Source organism: Heterodontus francisci, chromosome 9 (assembly GCF_036365525.1).
Source record: "Heterodontus francisci isolate sHetFra1 chromosome 9, sHetFra1.hap1, whole genome shotgun sequence".
In the NCBI taxonomy this organism is placed as follows: domain Eukaryota; kingdom Metazoa; phylum Chordata; class Chondrichthyes; order Heterodontiformes; family Heterodontidae; genus Heterodontus; species Heterodontus francisci.
In genome coordinates this window covers 114,594,752-114,619,999 of record NC_090379.1, presented here as the reverse complement: position 1 = coordinate 114,619,999, position 25,248 = coordinate 114,594,752, and the positions used below count along the sequence as shown (strand labels likewise).

The 25,248-nt window shown below is 46.8% G+C and overlaps 2 protein-coding genes across 7 annotated transcripts in view; one reads left to right on the top strand and one right to left on the bottom strand.

Annotated features, from left to right (window-relative positions):
* The window catches only part of haus2 (HAUS augmin like complex subunit 2), a 17,049-nt gene extending 3,850 nt beyond the window's left edge, over positions 1 to 13,199 (bottom strand). The window contains exons 1-5 of the mRNA XM_068039732.1: positions 13,001 to 13,199; positions 8,127 to 8,233; positions 6,410 to 6,514; positions 3,723 to 3,792; positions 2,667 to 2,799 (exon numbers count right to left, since the gene is read on the bottom strand). Coding sequence (XP_067895833.1) covers positions 2,667 to 2,799; positions 3,723 to 3,792; positions 6,410 to 6,514; positions 8,127 to 8,216 — 398 coding nt within the window. The 5' untranslated portion in view covers positions 8,217 to 8,233; positions 13,001 to 13,199. The remainder of the gene's footprint in view (positions 1 to 2,666; positions 2,800 to 3,722; positions 3,793 to 6,409; positions 6,515 to 8,126; positions 8,234 to 13,000) is intronic.
* On the top strand, positions 13,088 to 25,248 carry lrrc57 (leucine rich repeat containing 57). Of its 6 annotated transcripts, none has more exons than XM_068039721.1 (7): positions 13,117 to 13,182; positions 16,125 to 16,346; positions 18,229 to 18,396; positions 19,698 to 19,833; positions 21,463 to 21,731; positions 23,588 to 23,773; positions 24,567 to 25,248. In XM_068039721.1, the coding sequence occupies exons 3-7, from the start codon at positions 18,313 to 18,315 to the stop codon at positions 24,606 to 24,608; spliced, it is 717 nt and encodes a 238-aa protein (XP_067895822.1). In that variant the 5' UTR covers positions 13,117 to 13,182; positions 16,125 to 16,346; positions 18,229 to 18,312; the 3' UTR covers positions 24,609 to 25,248. The 6 variants fall into 6 exon arrangements, with proteins under 6 accessions (XP_067895825.1, XP_067895822.1, XP_067895824.1 ...); XM_068039723.1 differs by lacking the exon at positions 13,117 to 13,182 and adding an exon at positions 13,225 to 13,393 and having other exon boundaries at positions 16,182 to 16,346; XM_068039720.1 differs by lacking the exon at positions 13,117 to 13,182 and adding an exon at positions 13,225 to 13,393.

Sequence of the window (25,248 nt, the reverse complement as noted above, 5' to 3'; positions counted from 1 at the left end):
ATCAGGGTTGTCTAACATACGGCCCGCAGACCAGGATTCTGCCCGCCAAAGGTTTCCATCCGGCCTGCGGCCTTTCCTCATCCTCGCCAGGGCTCCATGAGTGGAGATATGAAAATTCCCTTTGTCTTCTTGCAGAGTGGCCTTTTTAAAAACTGAGTTTCACAGCTCAGTTGCTGAGGCTAGAATGTGCTTCCAGCGGGGGAGCGGGGGGAGGGCGAGGGCGAGGGGGAGGGGAGGGCGAGGGGAGGGAGAGGGCGAGGGCGAGGGCGAGGGGAGGGCGAGGGGAGGGCGAGGGCGAGGGGAGGGCGAGGGCGAGGGCGAGGGGAGGGCGAGGGCGAGGGCGAGGGCGAGGGGAGGGCGAGGGCGAGGGCGAGGGCGAGGGGAGGGCGAGGGCGAGGGGAGCGCGAGGGCGAGGGGAGCGCGAGGGCGAGGGGAGCGCGAGGGCGAGGGGAGCGCGAGGGCGAGGGGAGCGCGAGGGCGAGGGGAGCGCGAGGGGAGCGCGAGGGCGAGGGGAGCGCGAGGGCGAGGGGAGCGCGAGGGCGAGGGGAGCGCGAGGGCGAGGGGAGCGCGAGGGCGAGGGGAGCGCGAGGGCGAGGGGAGCGCGAGGGCGAGGGGAGCGCGAGGGCGAGGGGAGCGCGAAGGCGAGGGGAGCGCGAAGGCGAGGGGAGCGCGAAGGCGAGGGCGAGGGGAGCGCGAGGGCTAGGGGAGCGCGAGGGCTAGGGGAGCGCGAGGGCTAGGGGAGCGCGAGGGCTAGGGGAGCGCGAGGGCGAGGGGAGCGCGAGGGCGAGGGGAGCGCGAGGGCTAGGGGAGCGCGAGGGCTAGGGGAGCGCGAGGGCTAGGGGAGCGCGAGGGCTAGGGGAGCGCGAGGGCGAGGGGGGGAGGGCGAGGGAGAGGGGGGAGGGCGAGGGAGAGGGGGGGAGGGCGAGGGAGCGAGCGGGGGGAGGGCGAGGGAACGAGCTGGGGGACAGAGGGAGCGAGCGGGGGGGGACAGAGGGAGCGAGCGGGGGGGGACAGAGGGAGCGAGCGGGGGGGGGACAGAGGGAGCGAGCGGGGGGGGGACAGAGGGAGCGAGCGGGGGGGGGACAGAGGGAGCGAGCGGGGGGGGGGACAGAGGGAGCGAGCGGGGGGGGGACAGAGGGAGCGAGCGGGGGGGACAGAGGGAGCGAGCGTGGGGACAGAGGGAGCGAGCGGGGGGACAGAGGGAGCGAGCGGGGGGACAGAGGGAGCGAGCGGGGGGACAGAGGGAGCGAGCGGGGGGACAGAGGGAGCGAGGAAGAGACGGAGACAGTGGGAGAGAGAGAGGGGGGACAGAGAGAGAGAGGGGGGGACAGAGAGAGGGGGGAACAGAGAGAGAGAGGGGGGAGAGAGAGAGAGAAGAGGGGACAGAGAGAAGGAGGGGCGGGGGGGGGTAACACAGAGAGTGAGGACGACATAGAGAGGGAGGAACACACAAGAGAGGGAAACATAGGGAGAGACAGAGACTGAGACAGATCTCCTCAAAGATGGACATTGATCAAGTGTACAGGCAGAGATTGACTACTTATGCAAGCAAAATTAATGCCAGGAATGTCACTAAAATCGTTTTCAATATAGTGACAAGAAAATAAGTCAATAAATTAGTCTTCTCATTTAAAGCTTCTTCACAAAAATTTGTTGTTTTTAATTAGCAACATATATTTTGAATGCCCTTTTCTCTCGAAATTTGCTCACCGTCCCCCAGAGTCCGAGCAAAAATTGTAATTTTTGGCTGTCCTCTGCCCGAAAAGGTTGGACAACCCTGTTGTAGATGGTACACACTGCAGCTATTGTGCGCAGTGGTGGAGGGAGTGAATGCTGAAGCTGGTGGAAGGGACGCCAATTAAGCAGGCTGCTTTGTCCTGAATGGTGTTGAACTTCTTGAGTGTTGTTGGAGCTGCACCCATCCAGGCAAGTGGAGAGTATTCCATCACACCGCTTGTGCCTTGTAGATGGTGGACAGGCTTTGGGGAGTCAGGTGGTGAGTTACTCGCTGCAGGTTTCCTAGCCTCTGATCTTCTCTTGTAGTCACAGTATTTATGTCGCTGGTCCAGTTCAGTTTCTGGTCAATGGTAACCCCTAGGATGTTGATGGTGGGGGATTCAGCGATGGTAATGCCATTGAATGTCAAGGGGAGATGGTTAGGTTCTCTGTTGCTGGAGATGGTCATTGCCATGTCAGCCTACATTTGAAGCTCAAGACAGTCTCGAACCCACGACCTTCTGACTCAGAGGCTGAGTGCTCCCATTGGGCCAAGGCTGACACATAGTTTGTTAATAGTAATTCTAATTTTCTTCACAATACATTCCAAAAGAAGGTTCAGATGGTAAGGTTCCCTTTCTAAGATGCAGCATTGATGTGAAAATGCTAATGCACAGAAACACCAAACCATTGCAGAATGGAAAGAATGATGAGGCCATTCAAGCAACATACCATTCTCTTCTCAAAGTACTCTTTAGTGAACTCTACCTTGCAACACCACGCACAAAACTTAATATTAAAATCAGATTGAGATGTCTTCAAATATTGGCCAGAATCCATTTGGGATTGCTTCAGAAACTGGCTTTGAGGTATGGGCCCTAATTATATTCCAGTTACCATGGTGCTGACATTGCTAAACCCAACTCCAGTCGGGATGTTCGACAGCTCACCTGTGACAATTGGCTTCCACAGGCAGGCACTGATGGCAAATAGGCTGCACCAACCGCTGCTTCAGCGACACTTTCTCCTGCAAGATCGCCTCCAAGTGGCTGTTCATCGACTGAAGCTCACTGTATTTCTCAGCTAGCAATACAAGAGAAGCAGGTCAAATATGTGGTGCCGCAGCACTGCGTACCTGATACACAGAGCAATTCACACCAAACCAGTGCAGACTCCTTCCCCTCACCCCTAGCCTCTCCCCTTTTGTCCTTCAGGTACTAACTCACACTGGGCAGTTTTACAGGTTGTAGCTCACCCAAATAGCTTTACTTCACTGAGCACTGACAGGCCATTCAAGCGGTGATCAGGAGCAGCAGCCCTGGCTGGCTTGTCTCTCTTGGTTCAGGAGTGACTTTGGAAAACTCAGCACAGACTGTGGTGTGAACCTGGGATCCTCTGAAATTAGTGCCAAATGGTCCACAAGGCCATGGGGACACCTGGAATGAATGCATGCTAAACACATCTAAGCACATTCAGATGGATAGACTGACAGCACTGGGTCACATCGGAAGTGAATGCCCTAGACGGCCCCTTAGGATTGGCTGGTTCTGCTCCCTAATCCCTCTCTCACACCTATTTCCCACAATATCTGCCTTCTTCAGCAGTCTATCCCACACATAAAAAGTAGCGAATTATAAACTGTTCACCTTCTTCTGAACTTGACCCATGTATTAAAAACAGATATTTTGGCAGGGGTAGAGCGTACAGTAGCCTCGTGGTTATAGAACTGGACTGGCAAATTGGAGTTCAAATCTGCCCCGACAGCTGGCAAGTCATGAAACTTAATTCAATAAATCTGGTGATAGGTGGGCTGATAAAACAACATGAAAGTTACCAGACTGTTGTAAAAAACCAACCAATATCCAAGAGGGAAAGGACCTGCCACACATCCCTGGTCTGGCCTACATGTAATTCCAGTCCCTTAAAAGGAGACATCAAACCCATTCAGCAACTCATCTGCCCCCATTGATATTTCACGTGCACAGAGCCACCCGTGGCAGACTTACCCAAACACATGGGGTGGGCGATATCTGCTGTGTCGTTCTGCAACTGCAGCAGCTTTAACTCCAGAGATTTCTGACAGTCAGAAGAAATGAAGAAACATGAACAACAGTACACAGCAGAGACTCATCAAGTAGCTCGGTGGTTGAGCGCACTACTGGCTATACAGACCAGGTCCCAGCTGCTTTACTGGTCTGTGTTGAGGGACTGGATTTCAATCGGGCTGGAAGTTTGAGCTGTACCACTGGCTTCATAGCTCTTTGGTTGATCAGCCAGGGTGTCCATTGTTCAGTGCCTCCTGCTGCAATATATATGTGTGAACACTGGGTGAGGACAGGATTGGGTTGTCTGTCATAGGAACAGGAGGAGGCCATTTAGCCCCTCGAGTCTGTTCTGTCATTCAATGAGATCATGACTTATCTGCAACCTAACTCCATATATCCACCTTTGTTAATACCTTTGGTAAACAAAAATCTATCAATCTCAGACTGAAAATTAACAATTGACCTAACATCAATTGCCGTTTGTGGAAGAGTGTTCCAAACTTCTACCACTCTTCCTGTGAAGAAGTGTTTCCCAATTTCACTCCTGAAAGGTCTGGTTCTAATATTTAGACCACGCTCCCTAATCCTAGACTCCCCAACCAGCAGAAAATACTTCTCTATCTACCTAATAAGTTCCCCTTCATATCTCTAAAACCACGATCAAATCACCCCTTAACCTTCTAAATTCCAGGAAATATAAGCCAAATTTGTGTAATCTCCCCTTGTGAGTAAGGCTTGGAGTCCAGGCATCATTCTGGTGAATCTACACTGCATTCTCTCCAAGGCCGATAGATCCTTCCTAAGGCATGATGTCCAGAACTGCTCACAGTACTCCAGGTATGGTCTAACCAGGGCTTTGTATAACTGTAGCGTAACTTCTACCCCCTTGTATTCTAGTCCTCTAGATATAAAGGCCAGCATTCCATTAGCCTTTTTGATTATTTTCTGTACCTGTTCATGATATTTTAAGGATCGATGTACCTGGACCCACACGTCTCTTTGGATCTCCACTGTTTCTAGCTTCTTACCACTTAGAAAGTACACTGTTTTATCCGTTTTAGATCCAAAGTGGACGACCTCAAATTTGCCTACATTGAAATCCATTTGCCACAGTTTTGCCCATTCACTTAATCTATAACTTTATGCTTCTATCTACACTGCTTACAATGCTGCCTATCTTTGCATCATTGGCAAATTTGGATATGTTGCTTTCTATTCCATCATTTAAGTCATTAATAAATACTGTGAAAAGTTGAGGCCCCAACACAGATCCTTTTGGGATACCACGAGTCACACCCTCACAGTAAGAATACCTGCCCATTATGCCTACTCTCTGCCACCATCTGCTCAGCCAATCTCCCAACCAGGTCAATAATTTGTTGCTCCCCTCCCTCTCCAGAGAATAATTTTGTGCTCGCACTCACTGGTGAGGCCCACATGAGGACTGGCCACTTAGGTAAGATGTCAACGTGTGGGCAGTATTCAAGTAATCATATCTCAGTCTGTGTCACTGCTTCAGGGAATGAGAGGAGAAAGCTGGGAAACACACAGTATGATGAAACTATTATGAATTCTGCAAAATGAACAAAAGAGCCAAACAAAAAAGACAAAGATTCATTTATACAGAAATTTCACAATTTCACTACATCCAAAAGGGCTTTACATCCAATTAATTACTTTTGTTTTGCAGTGTAGTTATTGTTTTCATATTTACCTGGGTAACATTGCATGCAAGCTACTTTAATTTCCACTCTAACCACCTCTAACTTGACTGAAACCCTTACACATGCCTTAGTCCTCAGTCTCTCTCTGTAGATGTCAATTGTGGTCAGTACTCTTGTCTCTGAGTAAGAGGTCTGGGATTAAAGTCCCACACTAGACACTTGAGCACATAATGTAGGCTAACAGTCCAGTGCAGTAATAAGGGAGTGCTGCACTGTCCGAGGCGCTGTCTTTGGGATGTGATGTTATGAAACTGAGGTCCAGTCTGCCTTTTCAGGTATCTCTGTAAAAGATCCCATGGCACTATTTAGAAAAAGAGCAGGGGAGTTATCTCCATGTGCAAATTGACTGCAGCGTTTCCCTACATTACAGCAGTAACTATACTTAATTGTTCCGAAGAAGGGTCACTGACCCGAAACGTTAACTCTGCTTCTCTTTCCACAGATGCTGCCAGACCTGCTGAGTGATTCCAGCATTTCTTGTTTTTATTTCAGATTTCCAGCATCCGCAGTATTTTGCTTTTATTACTATACTTAATTGGCTCTAAATCACTTTGGGACATCTCTCTCGTGTCAGGCTTTTGATCACACCTCATCTCCCTTCCTGGCTCAGTGTCCATCTTCCATACACCTATTTATGGCAGCATCTTGGGGTGCTTCTTTACAATATGATGATGTTTAAATACAAGTTGCTGCTCTTAATGTACTCAGCATCAATGATTAGGAGCTGACCATTACTTTGAACCTAGTCCTGTACTGACAGGCCTCCAGGGCATGGTCTCTCCTAACTCGGTGTCAAATGTTTATCTGATAACGCTCCTGCCAAGTGCCTTGGGATGCAAGTTAAAGGTGCTATATAAACACAGGCTCCTTGCTGCCCTTTACAGAGTGAACAGTTTTATTATCTAGAGAAATAAAAGCTGATACCTGCTCAAGTTCTGCCCTGGTGTGCGAAACTTCATCTATCAGTCTGAAGCGTTGTACAAATGGCACTGTGTTTCCAAACTCTACCTTGTTTAGATCCAAAATATCCTGTTTGACAGGGGAAGAAAATCAACAAGTCAGTAACCTGGGAATAAATAAATGCATATCTTGTAACTACAACATCAATTGACTCACTCCCTGTCTCTCCAATTCTGCAAGGCATGGTGCTGGGACTAACAACAACATCCTATTCTAGATTTCCCTGAGGAACAGAGTCCCACAGTACAGACGAGGACCAAAGTTAGAACAGACTGGACTGGAATCAGGGGCTAAGCTTCGATTTTAGAAAGCTTTTCAGATGATACCAAGCATGGCTGTTAAAAGCCAGTAGGCTGTGGGAGGAGGTGCAGACTTAGGGAGAGGAGGTGCCTCATGGTTTTGATGGCCTGGGAGAGGATGAGGAGACCACCATGTAGTCAGCCTATTGGAAAGCTTTTCTCTTGTGTGTCTCTGAGAGTTTGTTTCATTCAGCAGAGGCAGAACTACTGTTAACTGGCCTCATCATCCTGAACAAGGGGAGAAGAACATAAAATTGGTCCTGGATCTCACATCCAATTGCTACAGAGCAACCTCTACTGGAAGTGTGTGCGTTTGGGCATCAGAGGACTATCTGTGAGATACAGCTTGTTGGATAACCCGCCAGCATTCCCTGTCAAGTCTGACCTGATACAAGTTCAATGGCTGGTCTGTGCTCAGTTGGCTGATCACAGCCAGGCTGACATTGGAGGGTGGTTTCCACAAATAGCTCCAGTGTCCAGGTCAGCTGTGGCTCAGTAGTTTAGCACTCTTGACTCTGTGTCAGAAAGTAGTAGTAAGTTCAAGTCCCACTCTAGAGATCTGAGCATAGAATCTAGGCTGACACAGCAGTGCTGTACTGAGGGAGGGCTGCACTGTTGGAGGTGCCAACTCTCGGATGAGACATTAAGTCGAGGCCCAATCAGCCCTCTCAGGTGGATGTAAAAGATACCATGACACAATCTCGAAGAAGAGCAGGGGAGTTCTTCCTGCTTTCCTGGCCAATATCTATCCTTCAATCAACATCACAAATAAACAGATTATCTTGCCATATTTCCTATATTACAACAGTAACTAGACTTTTGGTCAGCTATGTGGCCAGGTCCAATCTAGACCTCCTTTGTTATCTCTTGCCCCACCCCCACCTCACTTGCTTATAACCTGTGACTTTTCTAATATTTGTCAGTTCCGATGAAGGGTCACTGACCCGAAACGTTAACTCTGCTTCTCTTTCCACAGATGCTGCCAGACCTGCTGAGTGATTCCAGCATTTCTTGTTTTTATTTCAGATTTCCAGCATCCGCAGTATTTTGCTTTTACTTCAAAAATACTTCACCGGCTGCAAAGTGCTTTGGGATGTCCTCAGGTCGTGAAAGGAGCTATATAAATTCAAGTCTTTCTTTCTGTTTTGGGAGCTCCCGCTCAGTGTGGTAACCCCTGCATGTATCAGTGTCAACGCACCAAGCATCAGATGGGGCATGGCTGGGAAGTTCCTCATGGGGACAGTTGCTGACTGGCTTCAAGAATTAAGAACAGCCAGTTGGGCAGTAGGGCCAAGGAAACAACTGGAATTAGAGAAAAATATGTATGGATTTTGAAAAGTGCAAGAGGCATTATTTCTCCGAGTGAGGTTAGCCAGTAATACCTGCGTCAATAATCCCTTTCCCAGGCACCTCTCCAAAAAACAGGCTGCCGGGTTCGGAGCTGTAGGGTCCCAGGGGTTCGCAGACTGCATCCTCACTTGAAGATGGGCTGAAAAAGAGATTGCAGAAAAAAACTGAGTTCTGCATAGTGTCAGTGATTCAGTTCTACACTAGGAGTCTGGAGCACAAGCTTGCCTGTAATTATTCACTTCTACAAACCCAAACATCTCACACTCACAGACTTGTGACATCACTCAGGTCCCCAGGATACGCTCAAACCTGTGACATCACTCAGGCCCTGGATACACACAAACCTGTGATACCACTCAGGTCTCAAGGATACACAGACATATGACATCACTCAGGTCCCAGAGATACACACAAACATGTGACATTACTCGGGTCGCAGGAATAAATAGACATGTGACATCACTCGGGTCCCAGTGATACACACAGATATGTGACATCACTCGGGACCCAGTGATACACACAGATATGTGACATCACTCGGGACCCAGTGATACACACAGATATGTGACATCACTCGGGTCCCAGGGATACACACAGATATGTGACATCACTCGGGTCCCAGGGATATACACACAGATATGTGACATCACTCGGGTCCCAGGGATATACACACAGATATGTGACATCACTCGGGTCCCAGGGATATACACACAGATATGTGACATCACTCGGGTCCCAGGGATACACACAGATATGTGACATCACTCGGGTCCCAGGGATACACACAGATATGTGACATCACTTTGTTGTTTGTTGAAAGGACACTGAGATGTTGTTTAAAAACAGCCTTGCTGGAAGTCAAGTGCTTTAAGCAATAAACAACAGAAACCTTGGTGACCTGGAGAAGATGTTTACAAGGAAGTGATGGGTTAAGATATATAGAGGTCAGGATGCTTGACTCTTGAGATATTGTTTTTGGTTTTGCTTTGGACAGTGTGTTGAGGTGTGAACTGTTTTGAAGATAGTTGGAGAAAACCAGTCAAGAGAAGGCACGATCAGCTCGCCCTCTTCCATCTCTTTGAGAACTTCTTGAGAATCAAGTATAGGAAATAGAGAAACTGATGCATTTCTCCTGAGAAGCCTGCCAGAAACTCCTAATGCTGCATTTCTCCAGGAAAGCCTGCCAAACTGATCCTCGATGTTGTCTGAAAAGAACTGCTCAAGAAAGATCCCAGTGACAGCCGTCTGCATATATTTGGGACGTCAAACTAAAAAGAAACAACTGACATCTTTTCATATCTTTTTGTTTTCTTCAAGAATTAGCAAGTATTTGGCCAAAGTATTCTTTTTGTCCTTTTTTTATAACATCTCTGCAGAAAGAATTTCTGTATTTTTTTCAATGTGTGTGTGAGTTTGTGTGTGGGGAATTTTAAAAGAGAACTTTAATATTTCAATCTGTGTTACTGCTTTGCCTTGTTACTGGTTAAGTCTTGTTTTATAAAAAAAAAACTGATAATTTTTTTTATTTAAAAAAAAAGCCAGGTTGGTGTATTTTATTCTGGGATAAAGGGCAAGGTATATGATTGACTGCATATACATCAAACATTAAAAAAAAAGTGACCTGTGGCGAAGTGGAACCAGAAAAGACCGTGCACTCCTCCTACCTTGGTCATAAGACTACCCCAAGGGTAATTAGGGATGGGCAACAAATGCTGGCCCTGCCAGTGATGCCCACATCCCATGAAAGATTGAATTAAAAAAAGGTTCTCGGGGGTTGACAGGGCAGATGCTGAGAGGATGTTTTGCCTCATGGTTGATTGTTCTGAAGAAGGGTCATTGACCTGAAACGTTAACTCTACTTCTCTCTCCACAGATGCTGCCAGACCTGCTGAGTATTTCTAGCATTTCTTGTTTTTATTTCAGACTTTCAGCATCTGCAGTATTTTGCTTTTATTTAAATTTATAATTGACCTGGGAGTTGAAGATTATGGGGCCTTGCAGGGAAGTGGAATTAAGACCACAGTCAGATCAGCCATGATCTTATTGAATGGTGGAGCAGGCTCAAGGGGTCCAATGGACTACTCCTCCTGTTTCTTATCATGTGTTCTGATGACCCATATTTTGTGATTAAATATGGTTGATGTTGCGAGCATTATTATGGTGTAAATCGGACAGCAACTTCTGGTGAAACACAGATATCAGGAAGTTGCTGTCTGATTTACTCTGCTTGTCCAGAAAATTCACTACATCATAACCTTGTTGAGAGATTCACGATTAAAATACAGGAAAGACATGTAGTTGTAATACTTGTCCATTATTACCTACTAAACAGCCAGAAGAAGTTAGGGCTGGTGCACTTGGGTATAATTGAATTTTTAACGGCAACATAGCTCTTAAATGCTAAACAACCTCTCTAGCATAGAAAATTTACTGTTAGAGGTGTGGTGCCTCATTGCTTCAGAATTTAATTATTGTTGAAAGCTTAATTTAAGAAAAAATTCAAATACTTTTTTAACTTTTTCTGTCTCTTGCCTCTCTCTTTTCCTGCTTTCTTTCTTCCCTCATCTTTCCCTTTCTTTATTTTGCTTTCTGTACATGCGCTTACATTGAATTAAATATTTTAATTTATATTTCCTGGCTTAGACTCTGCATGGCTCAGTGAGAATTCTTCAATCTGGTTGAAGAGACACGCTGTTGCTTGCCCTGCTTACACAAGTTACAGATGCCCTGTGGAGGGTGTCAAACAAAACAATCTCTAATAACCCTGAGTTGCCACTTAAAAGCTCACGTACAGTCTGTGAGTAGCTATTAAGTGTAATGAATGGTGGGTGCTATTCCTTTGCCACAGACCACAAAATATGAGCCAAGGTATTTATAATAGCTCCATCCTCATTGACAGCAAAGGTGATCGCCATTTTCCTGCAATTAACTCAGTTTTCACTCCATTGCCAGTGGGCTTGTCATAGGCATAGAGTCAGAGAGGTACAGCACTGAAACAGGCCTTTCGGCCCACCCTGTGCCGACCATCAACCACCCATTTATACTAATCCTACATTAATCCCATATTCCCTACCACATCCCCATCTTCCCTCAATTCTCCTACCACCTACCTACACCAGGGGCAATTTACAATGGCCAATGTACCTATCAACCTGCAAGTCTTTAGCTATGGGAGGAAACCGGAGCACCCGGCGGAAACCCACACGGTCACAGGGAGAACTTGCAAACTCCACACAGGCAGTACCCAGGTCACTGGAGCTGTGAGGCTGCGGTGCTAACCACTGCGCCACCCGCAATTGCTATTGTATAATAGCACTGGCAGTCTGGCAATGTTGCGATATTGACTTGAAAATGCAATCACTGAACCTAACTTACTTTTAAATGAATGAAAATAATTTTATTCTCCAAAAGAATTAACTTCGTTTTAAAGTAACAACAATCTTTGAAGCAAAGATAAATGTTTCAGCAGAATACCTCCAGCTGAAGCAATGAGATTGTGGTGTTCTGGGTAAAAATAAATATCCTTAAAACGCCAGAGTCAGTTTCACCAATGACAGTGCTTTATAAACTTGCTTATTTTTTTTAAATAACATTGAGATTTCAATTAACCTTACAGCTCAAGTGAAATATACAATAACACAATCACAATAAGACCAGATAGGTAAAACACAGCACTAGCAATCCTCAACATTCAGACTTTTAAAAATTATTGAAAACATAGTTCTAAAATTCTGAATATAGTTGTAGGTCAGATGGTTTCACAGGTCGGCGCAACATCGAGGGCCGAAGGGCCTGTACTGCGCTGTAATGTTCTAAAATAATATTCTAAAATCACTCGGGTCCCAGGGATACACACAGACATGTGACATCACTCGGGTCCCAGGGATACACACACAGATATGTGACATCATTCGGGTCCCAGGGATACACACAGATATGTGACATCACTCGGGTCCCAGGGATACACACAGATATGTGACATCACTCGGGTCCCAGGGATACACACAGACATGTGACATCACTCGGGTCCCAGGGATACACACAGATATGTGACATCACTCGGGTCCCAGGGATACACACAGATATGCGACATCGCTCGGGTCCCAGGGATACACACAGACATGTGACATCACTCGGGTCCCAGGGATACACACACAGATATGTGACATCATTCGGGTCCCAGGGATACACACAGATATGCGACATCGCTCGGGTCCCAGGGATACACACAGATATGTGACATCACTCGGGTCCCAGGGATACACACAGACATGTGACATCACTCGGGTCCCAGGGATACACACATTTATGTGACATCACTCGGGTCCCAGGGATACACACAGATATGTGACATCACTCGGGTCCCAGGGATACACACAGATATGTGACATCACTCGAGTCCCAAGGATACACATAGATATGTGACATCACTCGGGTCCCAGGGATACACACAGACATGTGACATCACTCGGGTCCCAGGGATACACACAGATATGTGACATCACTCGGGTCCCAGGGATACACACAGATATGTGACATTATCTAAGACCCAGGGCTAAACGCTGACCTGAGACATCATCTAAGTCCCAAGTATACACGCAGATCTGTGACATTAAAATAAAAGCAAAATACTGCAGATGCTGGAAATCTGAAATAAAAACGAAATGCTGGAAATATTCAGCAGGTTTGGCAGCATCTGTGGAGAGAGAAGCAGAGTTAATGTTTCAGATCAATGACTCTTCATCAGATCTGTGACATTACTCGCGTCCTAGAGCCAGGGTTGTGCGGGTCGGTTGTTTCAGCGATACCGAGTAAGGCGGGTATTGCCGTGGGTCGGGGTGGGGGTGGGGTGGAGGGATGCGGCCGTTTTCCCGGTCGATCATCTCGCGCTCCGACCGTTACTCACCTCTCGCGCTCTCCACCGTCACTATGCGGCGTGTACTGATGAGGTAAAGTTACTACTCTGGGTGCAGAATGATGACGTATGACAAATTCCCGCCATGTTGGTAAGGTCAGGCTCACTAATGCGTTATTTCTTTTGGGCGGTTACCAGGGAGACGCGGCACAAGTAGTGGGGCCGATGCGTTGGTGAGTTCCTCTATCTTTGCTGGCTGTGTGTTGCTGCTGTAGTCGGAACTATTGGGTGGTACACTGGCTCCGAGAACCGGTAGTGCCCGGGGGAACGTTTTGCAGTCAGCTTCCGGTCCTTCGGGTGATCTCAGCCTCGCCCTGTAACCTGGAGAAAGCCGCCGTCCACCCACAACAAATGGGTCGAAGGAACAGCAGGCCGCAGCGTCAGGTATCGACCGGGAGGGTGTGATTGGGAGCTGAGGGTAATGAGATTAATGGGAATTATTCAGCTCTACTCACCGTTCAGTCTCTTTTATAATCAGCAGACTTTAAAAATCGAACGAGGGGTAATCGACCTGAAACATTAACACTCTCTCTCCATAGGTGCTGCCTGACCTGCTGAGTATTTCCAGTTTTTATTACTTTAAAATCAAGGGCTGCCACCATCTACCCGCGATTTAGCTTATCTCACCTTCCCTCTGACTCCTTTCAACCCTGGGAGGCTTCTGTGTTACGGAGCTCAGTCCTTTCTATGAGCTCAAAGCAAATCACAGCTGAGCCTCATCTTGTTCACACCTGACACTGAAAAATGCATAGATCGATTTAAAAAAAATTCATTCATGGGATGTAGGCGTCACTGGCCAGGCCAGCATTTATTGCCCATCCCTAATTGCCCAAGAGAAGGTGGTGGTGAGCTGCCTTCTTGAACCGCCGCAGTCCATGTGGAGTAGGTACACCCACAGCGCTGATAGGAAGGGAGTTCCAGGGTTTTGTTCCAGCAACAGTGAAGGAACGGCGATATAGTTCCAAGTCAGGATGGCGTGTGACTTGGAGGGGAACTTGCAGGTGGTGGGATTCCCATGCATCTGCTGCCCTTGTCCTTCTAGGTGGTAAAGGTCATGGTTTTGGAAGGCGCAGTCGAAGGAGCCTTGGTGTGTTGCTGCAGTGCATCTTGTAGATGGTACACACTGCTGCCACTGTGCGTCGGTGGTGAAGGGAGTGAATGTTTGTAGATGGAGTGTCAATCAAGCGGGCTGGATGGTGTCGAGCTTTTTGAGTGTTGTTGGAGCTGCACCCATCCGGGCAAGTGGAGAGTATTCCATCACACTCCTGACTTTTAGATTTTTTTTTTAGATTTAGAGATACAGCACTGAAACAGGCCCTTCGGCCCACCGAGTCTGTGCCGACCATTAACCACCCATTTATACTAATCCTACGCTAATCCCATATTCCTACCACATCCTCACCTGTCCTGATATTCCCCTACCACCTACCTATACTAGTGACAATTTATAATGGCCAATTCACCTATCAACCTGCAAGTCTTTTGGCTGTGGGAGGAAACCGGAGCACCCGGAGGAAACCCACGCAGACACAGGGAGAACTTGCAAACTCCACACAGGCAGTACCCAGAATTGAACCTGGGTTGCTGGAGCTGTGAGGCTGCGGTGCTAACCACTGCGCCGCCACTTGTAGATGGTGGACAGGCTTTGGGGAGTCAGGAGGTGAGTTACTTGCCTCAGGATTCCTAGCCTCTGACCTGCTCTTGTAGCCACGGTATTTATATGGCTACTCCAGTTCAGTTTCTGGTCAATGGTAGCCCCTAGGATGCTGATAGTGGGGGATTCAGCGATGGTAATGCCATTGAATGTCAAGGGGAGATGGTTAGATTTTCTCTTGTTGGAGATGGTCATTGCCTGGCACTTGTGTGGCGCGAATGTTACTTGCCACTTAACAGCCCGAGCCTGGATATTGTCCAGGTCTTGCTGCATTTCTACACGGACTGCTTCAGTACCTGAGGAGTCACGAATGGTGCTGAACATTGTGCAATCATCAGCGAACATCCCCACTTCTGATCTTATGATTGAAGGAAGGTCATTGATGAAGCAGCTGAAGATGGTTGGGCCCAGGACACTACCCTGAGGAACTCTGCAGTGATGTCCTGGAGCTCAGATGATTGACCTCTAACAACCACAACCATCTTCCTTTGTGCTAGGTATGACTCCAGCCAGTGGAGGGTTTTCCCCCTGATTCCCATTGACCTCAGTTTTGCTAGGGCTCCTTGATGCCATACTCGGTCAAATGGTGCCTTGATGTCAAGGGCAGTCACTCTCACCTCACCTCACCTCTTGAGTTCAGCTCTTTTGTCCATGTTTGAACCAAGGCTGTTATGAGGTCAGGAGCTGAGTGGCCCTGGCGGAACCCAAACTGAGCGTCACTGAGCAGGTTATTGCTAGGCAGGTGCCGCTTGATGGCACTGTTGATACCTTCCATCACTTTACTGATGATTGAGAGTAGGCTGATGGGGCGGTAGTTGGCCGGGTTGAACTTGTCCTGCTTTTTGTGTACAGGACATACCTGGGCAATTTTCCACATTGCAGGGTAGATGCCAGTGTTGTAGCTGTACTGGAACAGCTTGGCTAGGGGCGCGGCAAGTTCCGGAGCACAGGTCTTCAGTACTATTGTCGGAATATTGTCAGGGCCCATAGCCTTGGCAGTATCCAGTGCCTTCAGTCATTTCTTGATATCACGCGGAGTGAATCGAATTGGCTGAAGTCTGGCATCTGTGATGCTGGGGACTTCAGAAGGAGGCAGAGATGGATCATCAGCTCGGCACTTCTGGCTGAAAATTGTTGCAAATGCTTCAGCCTTATCTTTCACACTGATGTGCTGGGCTCGCCCATCATTGAGGATGGGGATATTTGTGGAGCCTCCTCCTCCAGTTAGTTGTTTAATTGTCCACCGCCATTCACAGCTGGATGTGGCAGGACTGCAGAGCTTAGATCTGATCCGTTGGTTATGGGATCGCTTAGCTCTGTCTATCGCATGCTGCTTACGATTCATGGAATGATAAAATTGTACAGCACAGAAGGAGGCCATTTGGCCCATTTTGGCTGTGCCATTTCTTTTGAAAGAGCGATCCAATTAGTCCCACTCCCCTGTAATTTTTTCTCTTCAAGCATTTCAGCAATTCTCTTTTGGAAGTTACTATTGAATCACTTCCACTACCCTGTCAGGCAGTGCATTCCAGATCATCGTAACTTATTTTGGAAAAACACGGGACAAGAACGTAACTTACAATAACAGCTACGCAGAGTTTGTGGAACCACATAAGATAAAGGCAACAAGCAAGTGGGGTAAAATGACCTTCCACTCAGGAGAAAAATTCCTTATCGCAACAGGTGAAAGACCTCTTTATTTAAACATGTTTCCTCATGTTGCCTCTGGTTCTTTTGCCAGTCACCTTAAATTTGTCTTATTTGGTTACTGATCCTTCTGTCACTTCTTATTCAAATCTATTCCTGAACCTTTATCAAATCTCCTCTTCACCTCTGCTCTAAGGAGAACAACACCAGTTTTTCCAGTTTCTGCACCATGATTGATGTACCCCTTGTACCATGATTGTATCCCTTGTATCATTCTATTAAAACTCTTCTGTGTCCTCTCTATGGCCTTGAGGTCCTTCTAAAGTGTGACAACTGTTCGCCACTGCTCCATGCCAGCTCCACTCTACCCACTGTGGGACACCTGACTTTAACTCTGCATACCGTCATATTGTCTTTTCTCTGTTCCCTATTGCTACTAGGATATATGTATCCTAATTATTGATCTGTAACCAGGCCTATGTAACATGAGTTTTCTCTGTGCCCATTCGCATACGTGCTTTGGCTGTCACTCTGGACACGAGCCCATCAATCTATTTCCATGTTTTTCTCCCTGATTTTTCTCCTTACTTCTCTCTCCTGTCATCATTTCTCCCTTCTAAGGTACCCTGCCCCCCCAAATCCCTACTCCAACTGGTCAGCACTCTTCGATTTTCCTACTCTCCACTATTGGTGGCTGTGCCTTCAGCCGCCGACCCTATGTTCTGGAATTTCCTCCCTAAACTTCTCTACCTCTCTTTCCTCCTTTAAGATGCTCCTTCAAACCTACCTCTTCGACCAAGTTTTTGGTCACCTATCCTAATATGTCCTTATGTGGCTCATTGTCAAATTTTGTTTTCTAATGCTCCTGTGAAGCATGTCGGGACGTTTTACGATGTTGAAGGTGCTGTATAAATGCAAGTTGTTGTGCCAAGAATTGGACACAGCACTCTAGCTGAGGCCGATCTTATGTTTCATAAGATTTAACATAACTTCTTTGCCTTTGTACTCTATGCCTCTATTTATAAAGCCAAGGATCCCATATGCCTTTTTATAGACTTCTCAATTTACCTTGCCACCTTCAATGATTTGTACACTTACCCCGCCTCCCCCACTGCCAAGTTTCTCTCTCCCTGCACCTCCTTTAGAATTGTATTATTTAGTTTATAGTGTGTCATCTCATTTATCCTACCACAATTTATCATTCCTGCAATGACTACACTTCAAAAAATAGTTCATTGGCTGTAAAGCACTTGTGAGACATCCAGTGGTTGTGAAAGGTGCCATATAAATGCAAGTTTTTCTCCCCTTCCCTGCCCTCCTTTTCCCCTTCCCTGTGTTAAATTGCAATTGCCATGTGCCCGTTTCACAGATCTGTCTATGTGCTACTGAAGTCTATTGCTATCCTCCTCATTTTTACTACATTTCTGACTTTCGTTTCATCAAACTTTGAAATGATGCCCTGTATATCATATTCCAGGTCATTAACATATATCAAAAAAAGCATTGATACCAACACTGACACCCGGGGAATAGCACTGTACACTTCCCTCCAGCCTGGAAAAATAACCGTTGGCCACTACTCTCTGCTTTCTGTGCTTTCGCCAATGTAGTATCCATGCTGCCACACTGCTCCTTTAATCCCATGGGCTTTAACTTTGCTAACAAGTCTATTACTGCTACATTGGCAACATCCTCGTCTCTAATGAAGACTCAATCTTTTGGAATAAAGGAAGAATCCTGGGGAGGGGGTGGTGGTGGGAAGCTGGCGAGGTGGATAGTTGAGGGACACCACGTTGTCCTCAGGGGAGAGATGTGTTGCCTGTGGGGATTGCGCAGCTGTCTGAGTAAGTGAGTGTAGTTGAGCTTTACCTGTTAGGTTGTGAGTTTCCTTTTTGTTAACTTCTGTGTTTTATTTTAGGTATGATCTGGTGTGACTGTGGGACTTGTCTTTAGCAGACCTGGATGCAAACGGAGATTGTGGAAATTCTTACACAGTTTTGCCATGGGGAACAGTGCCCTGAAAGCTCACCTGGAAACTGCACAGAAGACAGGGGTGTTCCAGCTCACAGGGAAAGGTCTGAATGAGGTGAGAAGCTGCAGCAGTCAGTGTGAGTTATGATATGTTTAATGGACAAGGCACGCTGAAGCAGAGCTATTGGAGCAACCAAGCTTTGTGACGTCTCGTCAAAGTGGCCATGGGTTATGTTTGTGCCGAGACCATGAGGGCTAGCAGCATGTTCGGCTGTGGTGGTGGGGGGGGGGGGTTCACATTCAACCCTGGATCTTGTCTCCTCCTCTCCTGCAACAGTCACTGGAGAGTGATGTGGAGTGGGGACTCGGGCCGATTCCTCCCTTCACAAGGTGAGAAGTGCTGAGGCCAATTTGAGTGAGATGCAACGATCCTGTGCTGTATGTTCTTAACTTTAGTACTACTGCCCCTGGGACATGCAGGCTTATTTGCTGCAAATTCAATTAAGGTGAGCATCACAAGTCACCAGCCCCTCCAGCCTGTTCTGCCGCTCAGTTGGATCATGACTGATCTGTATCTTAACTCCATCTATCCACCTTGGTTCTGTAACCTTTAATACCCTCATCTATCAATCTCAGTTTCAAAATTTTCAATTGACCTTCGCCCCCCCACCCCCCCCCCCCCCCCCCCCCAAACCCTCCCAGCCTTGACAGCATTTTCGGGGAGAGAGTTCCAGCTTTCCTATACCCACTGTGTGACGAAGTGCTTCCTGACATCACCATTGAATGGTCTAGCTCTTATTTTCAGATAATACTCCCTTGTTCTGGACATCCCCACCAGAGGAAGTAGTTTTTTTTCTATCTGCCTTATCAAATCCTTTAATCATCCTAAACACCACAATCATTCAGCCCTTAATCTAGGAGAATACAGACCTAGTTATTGATGCTTCCAATCCTTCAGAAGTGAATGAGAATGATTGTTTCTTCTATGTTATGTACTGCATTTATCTGATGAATATCAGTCATTGCAGTGAAACACTTTTCATCTGAGCATTCCATTCTCACTCTGTGATTCTCCTTTAACACCCCTCCCATTCCTGCTTTGACCTCACTTTTTGTCTCCTGTGCTGTTCCAGTGAAAATGAACACGATTCAGGACCAGTACCCAATTAATCTTAGAGCAAACTGCAGCCCTTGGATCTTAATGTAGTGCTTAGTTACTTCATCCTTAGCCACTCATCCATTGTTCTCCCAGCAATGGGTGGTTGTGGTGGAGAAGGCCTTCCGGGGAGGCATTTAGTTCAGGGACCCTTGTTTATTGTGTGGTGCAGGTGGGAGGTCAGTGTGGGATCATCCTTTTTTTCTCATTTTGTGATTCTTAGAATTACAGATTTCTGGATTTGTGTTTCAAATGTTTAGTTTCCCATGGACCTGCAGAGACTCGCATCGAATCTGAGGACAATGGACCTGTCGGGAAACAAGGTCGAGACCTTGCCTTCTGTCATTGGCCGCTTTGCAGCTTTGAAGAGCCTGACTCTCAATAGCAATAAATTGGGTAAGACTCAGTAAGGCTTCCATTGCAGACAGCTCTGTCCCATGCAGTATATATCTCCATTGATGCTGTTATATCAGACCATTCTGCCTCCTACGGCAATGTGCCTCCAGCTTACCCATTCTATTCACAATCCTTTCTGCATTTACAAACTTACAGCTCAAACCGTCCTACGTCTACAATTTTACTTCATTTACTTGCTCCTCCTTCGCGCCTGTTTTTTATAACTTCCCTGTTTTTCTTTCATTTTTCCTGCGCTCCTTATCCCTTCTCCCCTTTCTGCTCCACCATATTAGCTTAATGCCTCCCCTATAGCACTAGTTAGAATATTCTCTCAGTAAGGACACTGGTCCCAGCCTTGATCAGATGAAGCCTGTCCACCCTGTACAGGCCACTCTTGCCCCAGAATGATATTCTTTGCTGTTTGTAGTATATATAAATGATTTGGAAGAAAATGTAGCTGGTCTGATTAGTAAGTTTGCGGACGACACAAACGTTGGTGGAGTTGCGGATAATGATGAGGATTGTCAGAGGATACAGCAGGATATAGTTCGGTTGGAGACTTGGACGGAGAAATGTCAGATGGAGTTTAATCCGGACAAATGTGAGGTAATGCATTTTGGAAGGTCTAATGCAGGTGGGAGGTATACAGTAAATGGCAGAACCCTTAGGAGTATTGACAGGCAGAGAGATCTGGGCGTACAGGTCACTGAAAGTGGCAACGCAGGTGGATAAGGTAGTCAAGAAGGCATACGGCATGCTTGCCTTCATCGGTCGGGGCATAGAGTATAAAAATTGGCAAGTCATGTTGCAGCTGTACAGAAGCTTAGTTAGGCCACACTTAGAATATTGCGTGCAATTCTGGTCGCCACACTACCAGAAGGACGTGGAGGCTTTGGAGAGGGTACAGAGGAGGTTTACCAGGATGTTGCCTGGTCTGGAGGGCATTAGCTATGAGGAGAGGTTGGAAAAACTCGGATTGTTTTCACTGGAACAACGGAGGTGGAGGGGCGACATGATAGAGTTTTACAAAGTTATGAGCGGCATGGACAGAGTGGATAGTCAGAAGCTTTTTCCCAGGGTGGAAGAGTCAGTTACTAGGGGACATAGGTTTAAGGTGCGAGGGGCAAAGTTTAGAGGGGATGTGCGAGGCAAGTTGTTTTTACACACAGTGTGGTGAGTGCCTGGAACTTGCTACCAGGGGAGGTGGTGGAAGCAGATACGATAGCGACGTTTAAGAGACGTCTTGACAAATATATGAATAGGAAGGGAATAGAGGGATACGGACCCCGGAAGTGCAGAAGGTTTTAGTTTAGGCAGGCATCAAGATCGGCGCAGGCTTGGAGGGCCGAATGGCCTGTTCCTGTGCTGTACTGTTCTTTGTTCTTCCAGGAACCTGAACCCTTTCTTGACACACCATCTCTTCAGCCCCAGTCCCCCCGTACAGACCATTCCTGCCTCCGAACTCTTCCTAGTGTCCCCGGAACCTGAACCCTTCCCTCATAGTCCATTCCTCCAGCCCCAGAATGAAATGACCCAGGAGCCTGAAGGTAGCTTGGTGCCTCTCTGGTTGGCAGTTCTACCCACTGAGCGAGTTTATTTTTGTCACCTTGAGATTTTTCTCTCTGTCAGCTATTCTCCCCGAGGATGTGAGCAAGCTGAAGAAACTGGAGACTCTTCACCTCAATGGTAACTTGCTGAAGCAGCTGCCCTCCAGCTTTGGCCAGCTGGCAGGCCTGAAGACCCTGAGTCTCTCTGGGAACCAGTTTCGGGAGTTTCCCCTCCAGCTGTGCAGCCTCCGACACCTGAATGTTGTGGATCTGTCCAAGAACCGAATCCAGCGCCTTCCTGACGAGCTGGAGCAGTTGCAAGCCATCGAACTCAATGTCAACCAGAACCAGGTCTGCCACCGGTAACCACTACAACTCAATAAAAAAGGAAATAGTGCCAGAGGATGAGCTGTGTGCATTATGGACTGTGAGCATTAATTGTGTGCAGTAATAGTTGTGCATGCTACAGATTATGTGCACTATTTGTGCACACTGGGAGCTGTGAGCATTAGTTGTGCAGTGTGAGCTGTCTACACTATGAACTACGTGCATTATTAGTTATGCACGCTACAGTCTGTTTGCATTATTTCTTGTTTTCAGTATAAACTGAGTACTGAGCTCTGTTCATTATTAGTTGAGTCTGACAGTCTGTATGCAGAGAGTGCCAACATGGATTTGTAAAGGGTAAATCATGTTTAATGAACCCAGTTGAGTTTTTAGAGGGGTTACTATTGTTGTAGATAAGGGATTGCCTATAGATGGTGTTTATATAGACTTTCAGAGGGCATTTGACGAGGTTCCACATAAGATACTAATAGTAAAAATGAGAGCACGTGGAATTGATTGGCTTGGATAGGGAATTGGTTCAGAGGGAAGAGACAGAAAGTGGGGATGATGGGTATGTATCTAATTGGTAGGTGTGACTAGTGTTCCCTGCCGGCCCCCCAGGGATCTGTACTGGGGCAGCGGCTTTTCACTCTATTCATAATTTGGAAGGAGGAATAGAGAGAGCCTTATGTCTAAGTTTGCTGATGACACTTAGGTGGCACAGTAAATAGTATTGATGGGAGCAGAAAGTTGCAAAGGGACATTGATAGATTAAGTGAATGGGAAAAATTGTGTCAGATGGAGTTCAATGTAACAAAGTGTAGGGTTATCCACTTTGGACCTAAGAGAGAGAGATCAGAGTATTTTCTAAATGGTGAGAGGTTTTCAACCATGGATGAGCAGAGAGAGATTTAGAGATCCAAGTACAGGTAATAATTTAAAAAGGCTAATGGAGAGTTGGCCTTTATCTCAAGAGGACTGGAGTACAAAGGGGTGAAAGTTATGCTACACTGGTTAGACCCCATCTGGAGTAAGTGTTCAGTTTTAGGCAATGTACCTCAGGAAGGATATATTGGCCTTGGAGTGGGTGCAGAATGATACTGGGGCTGAAAGGGTTAAATTATTAGATTGGGTTGCATAGACTAGGCTTATAATCCTTTGAGCGTGGAAGATTAAAGGGTGATCTAATTGAGGTGTTCAAGATGATTAAAGGACATGTCGCAGATAGAAACTATTTTCTCCAGTGAGGGAGTCTCTAACAAGGAGGTACAACCTTAAAATTAGAGCTAGGGCTGATGGCAGGGAACACTTCATCCCACAAAGGGTGGTGGAAATCTGGAACTCTCTCCCTCAAAAAGCTGTTGAGGCTGGGGGTCAGTGGAAAATTTCAAAACTGAGATTGACAGGTTTTTGTTTGGCAATGGTATTAAGGGTTACAGAACCAAGGCAGGTAGATGGAGTTATGATACAGATCAGCCACAATCTAACTTAATGGTGAAATAGGCTGTGGGGGCTGAATGGTCTCCTCCTGTACGTGTTATGTGCACTGCTACCTGCGTGCACTATAAGTTGTGCACAGTATGTCGGATGTGTACAGTTAGTTAACAACTGTCAAGACTATATTGATCCCCATTCATCAATTAGATGACCAATGTGTTTTTTCCCCAAAAGTGTCAATACAATTCAATTTATAGTACAAATCCATCAGTATAATGTTTTTGTGAAAAATTGCCATTTAATTGAGAGCACTGTCTCAAATCCATGCATAGGGATGTAGTGTAGAATATATTACAGAAGAACACCAGTGTGAGGGGTGTGCACTATGAGCTGCTAGTTTTATAATTTGCTTTGAGGTTAAAGTAACCATTTTGTACTTTCAGATCTCTCAGATTTCATCACACATCTCCCAATGCCCACGGCTGAAGGTTTTGAGGATTGAAGAGAACTGTTTAGAAATCTCCATGATCCCTGTCAGTATCCTGGCTGACTCCCAGATTTCCCTGCTGGCTGTCGAAGGAAATCTTTTTGAAATTAAGAATCTGCGAGATCTGGAGGGATATGATAAGGTTGGTCACAATGTGTGAAGGGGACAGATCGGTAGTGCTGATGGTACATTCAACACCTCAAGAAGAAAGGGCAGGTTCATGTGTTTGGTGTAATGTGCCACTTCTGACAAAGGATCCCATTTGAAACCCAGATAATACTCCTGGTGCCTGCAGCAGGCTGTGGGGTTTCTGTGATTTACTGATTGGAGCTGAGACTAGATTTTCACACCTGCTGTACTTTCAGTTTTTACTTCAAGTTCTCTACAATGTACAGGGCAGTAACAGGCTCATCCAGACTGCAGTATTTTTTTCTCCACGTGAGCTATCCAGTCTAATCCCACTCTCCTAATATGTCCCCATATCCTTTAATATCCCACCCAGTCTAAATTCACACTCCTGCTCACTCCCTGTACCTTTTAATATTCCAGTCAGTCTAAACCCACTCTTCTAAATTGGCCGAAGCAGAGGGGAAGGGCTGAGGGTGGGAAGTGGGGAGGGAGCAGTGAGTATTGATCCAGATGTAGTGTTCTGTTGATGTAAGAATATTTCAGTTCACCTTTGCCCTGAGAGCCTGATGCTGATCTGACTTCAGTGCACGGTCCACAATAGTGGGGAAGGCTGACAGTTTGTAAGGAGAATTTGCAGAAACTGGGACAGGGCTGAGATCTCGGGTGTTTGTTCCACGTGAGTGGGGTTGTTGTGGGGGGGGGGGGGGGGGGGTGGTCTTGAGTGAGTCTGTGTGTGTGTGTGGAGGGGGGAAATTGTATGTGTGCGCAGGGGTGGTCTGCACTGACTTGTATTTTTCTTCCCTCAGTACATGGAGCGCTTCACAGCAACAAAGAAGAAATTCATTTGAAGGTCCAAGGTCCCTCCCTCAGCATGGGACAATGGCCCAGCTTATCTGGGCAGCTGGTTAAATGGTAGAAGTAACTTGTAATAGTCCTTACAGTGGAGGTGACTCCAACCAGTTGAAGGAGACAGTGGAAGAAGTGGTGTGATGCAATGCCGAGGGCCACAGCCCTACCTGTACTCATTATTGGGGTTAGTGAAGCTGATACGCTGCCAGTTATCTATAAAATGTATTGTACTCTAGTGTCTTTAAGCTGATGTGAATGAAGGGACACACAGCCCTGCGCACTCCTGATGGAATCCACTACAGTTGCACCTTGTGTCCTCTTTAGCACTTTACACATGATTTCCTGAGGTAGGGGAGGAGTTAGGTTAAGCAGAGAGATGGCTCGGGTAACCTGACCATTCTTCCCTGTATCCCCTATTCCATAGCTGGAGCTCATCCTCCGTTTGAAGCTGTGACTTGTTGGCAAAGCGGCTGCTGTCTGGGATCAGGGCCAGTCCCTGTCCCTATGCTGCTAAGACTCAGCATTCTCGGTTAAAGGTGATGGTGCAGCCCAACCCCCATTCCAACCTCATGAGTTCTGGCTCCATTCCATCAGTTCAAACAGCATTGTGTATATAAAATAAAATACTTGCACATAGAA

Coding starts and splice junctions, on each gene's coding strand:
- lrrc57 (XM_068039724.1), top strand. CDS start 18,313: ATGGGGAACAGTGCCCTGAAAGCTCACCTGGAAACTGCACAGAAGACA. Junction 18,397..19,697: donor CAGGGAAAGGTCTGAATGAG/GTGAGAAGCTGC, acceptor TCAAATGTTTAG/TTTCCCATGGACCTGCAGAG. Junction 23,774..24,566: donor ATCTGGAGGGATATGATAAG/GTTGGTCACAAT, acceptor TTCTTCCCTCAG/TACATGGAGCGCTTCACAGC.